This window comes from Athene cunicularia, assembly GCF_003259725.1.
Source record: "Athene cunicularia isolate RWA chromosome 27 unlocalized genomic scaffold, athCun1 chr27_part1, whole genome shotgun sequence".
NCBI classification, from domain to species: domain Eukaryota; kingdom Metazoa; phylum Chordata; class Aves; order Strigiformes; family Strigidae; genus Athene; species Athene cunicularia.
The window spans coordinates 647,533-649,832 of record NW_020799138.1 but is presented as its reverse complement, the minus strand read 5'-3'; the positions used below and the strand labels follow the sequence as shown (position 1 = coordinate 649,832).

The 2,300-nt window shown below is 62.1% G+C and overlaps 1 protein-coding gene across 1 annotated transcript in view; it reads left to right on the top strand.

Annotated features, from left to right (window-relative positions):
- NKIRAS2 (NFKB inhibitor interacting Ras like 2) overlaps positions 1-1,844 on the top strand; it is a 9,441-nt gene extending 7,597 nt beyond the window's left edge. Inside the window, exons 2-3 of the mRNA XM_026864652.1 lie at positions 63-304; positions 694-1,844. Coding sequence (XP_026720453.1) covers positions 71-304; positions 694-933 — 474 coding nt within the window. The 5' untranslated portion in view covers positions 63-70 and the 3' untranslated portion in view covers positions 934-1,844. The remainder of the gene's footprint in view (positions 1-62; positions 305-693) is intronic.
- The last annotated feature ends 456 nt before the right edge of the window (positions 1,845-2,300 follow it).

The following is a 2,300-nucleotide window of genomic DNA, read 5'->3' as shown; positions in this document are numbered from 1 at the left end:
GGCCCTTCCCGCGCGGGCAGCCCCGGCGGGCGGGCAGGGCCCCCCCGGCCGCCCCCCTGCAGGCTCCGAGATGATCGAGACCCAGGAGGACATTTACGTGGGCTCCATCGAGACCGACCGGGGCGTGCGGGAGCAGGTGCGCTTCTACGACACGCGGGGCCTGCGGGACGGCCTGGAGCTCCCCAAGCACTGCTTCTCCTGCACCGACGGCTACGTGCTGGTCTATAGCACCGACAGCAAGGAGTCCTTCAAGCGAGTGGAGCTCCTCAAGAAGGAGATTGACAAGTCCAAAGACAAGAAGGAGGTGGGTACCCGGGGGAGAGGAGCTGCGGAGTGGGACCGGCTCCCCTCCGTTAGGTTTGCATCCAGAGACTCTCCTTTTCTCTTGTCGTGAGAATGTGACGGGGTCCCTGCTCTGCAAGGCTCTCGACTGGAGCTGGCTGCTGGCCTGGGGCGTGTGTCTGAGTGCACAAGTGCTCAGGAGGCCCCTCCGCTTCGGGGCGGGTTTGAGACACAGACCCAGGCAGGAGGGGAGCGCTGGGGAATGGGGGGGCTTAAGACACCTTGGCACGGAGAGGGAATTGGCTGCAGGACTGGGCCGGCCTCCGGGGATCTTCGAGGCAGAGCCAGGCAGCACCGTTCAGCTCCGCATTTGGTACCTTCAGGGCTTCTTGTCACCCTTTTTTTGAACAGGTCACCATCGTGGTTCTGGGCAACAAGTGTGACCTGCAGGAGCAGCGCCGGGTGGACCACGACGCAGCCCAGCACTGGGCCAAGGGCGAGAAGGTGAAGCTGTGGGAGGTGTCCGTGGCCGACCGGCACACGCTGATCGAGCCCTTCATCTACCTGGCCAGCAAGATGACGCAGCCACAGAGCAAGTCTGCGTTCCCCCTGAGCCGCAAGAACAAGGGCAGCGGCTCCATGGATGGCTGAGCCTTGCTTTCCCTTCCCTTCCATTGCCACCTCCTCTTCCTCACCTCCCCGTTTCCCTTGCACATGCCTCCTGCCGAGCCTGCGGGAAGCACGGCGGCACGAGGAACGGGCGCCCCGGGGCTGGGGGTGCTCTCTGAGGACGCGAGAGGTGAGCCATCTCCTGCCCCAGGACAGGGGCTGCTCCCCTCCCTGCCCGGCCCTGCAGACGCTGGAGGTGCTGCAGGAAAGCCAGGGACCCCCGAGGGAGGCCCCCCCGCTCTCGGGGTGCAGGCTGGCGCACCCCAGGGTGCCGGAGGGGAGGCGCAGTGGCGGGTGGCAGCAGGTGGGGGTCAGCTCCTCTCCCCGGACCTGCCGTGGTTTGTATTTACCGATAGCGGGTGTGAAAAGCTGGGTGCTGGCCCAGCCGCTGTCGGGGCGGCTCTCCCGTGCCCCAGCCGGTTCTGCGGGGCTGCAGCATGCCCCGGCAGCATGCCCCGGCAGGTTGCCCCGGCAGGTTGCCCCTGGCCGGGCACTGCTCCCTGCTCCAGGGAACGCGCAGTGCGGAGCGGGGCAGGATGCTGGTGCTGAGGGCAGGTGGCCCACGGCCGCCCCGCTGCAGCCCCCCTCTCCTGGGAGCAGGCTCAGTCCTGACCTCGGAGAAGCGGGGACACACCTGCACCCCGCCGTGCTCGGGGCGCTCGCTGCCCCTCTCTCCTCTCAGAACCACCCCAAGTCAGGGAGGGGGTCCCAGCCCTGCCCAGCAGCACGTGTTCCCTTGGCTAGCCTGGATCTAGGAAAAAAAAAAGTGACGAGAAAGCCCTGGCTTGTTTATACTTGTTCCTTTTATTTACTGAGTAACACAATAAAGCGATGAGATTCGATTATCAAAATATTTTCCTTTTTTTTTTTTTTTTTTCCCCCAACAGCTATAGTACATCAAAAAAATATACAATGGACATTACAGGAGGGGTACTGGCCAAGTCCCTAGAGTCTGTTTATTCCGTTTTTGTGGGTTTTTTTTGTTTTTGAATCAAACCGTTCACATCACTCCAAGGTTATTTACAGAGGGGCACACGTTATTGAGCGCTACGGACTATGCCCTACTACCTAGTACAGCGGAGGCCAAGTCAGAGGCTGTAGATGCTTTGGACAGCGCAGGAGCGGGGGGCTGGAGGCGGCGGGAGAGGGAGCGTGTTCTTACGCAGCTCGTTGCAGAATTATTGTTATCAGAAGGAAATGGCTTTCGAGGGGTTAAAGTGCCAAGTGTAGGAGGACTCCACAGGTGATGGGAGCAGCCGCTGCTGGCCCCACGAACAGATTTTTTCAACCAGACTGCGGGGGAACGACCCACCAGTGCTGCTGGCACGGGTTGGGGAGGGGCACAGTGA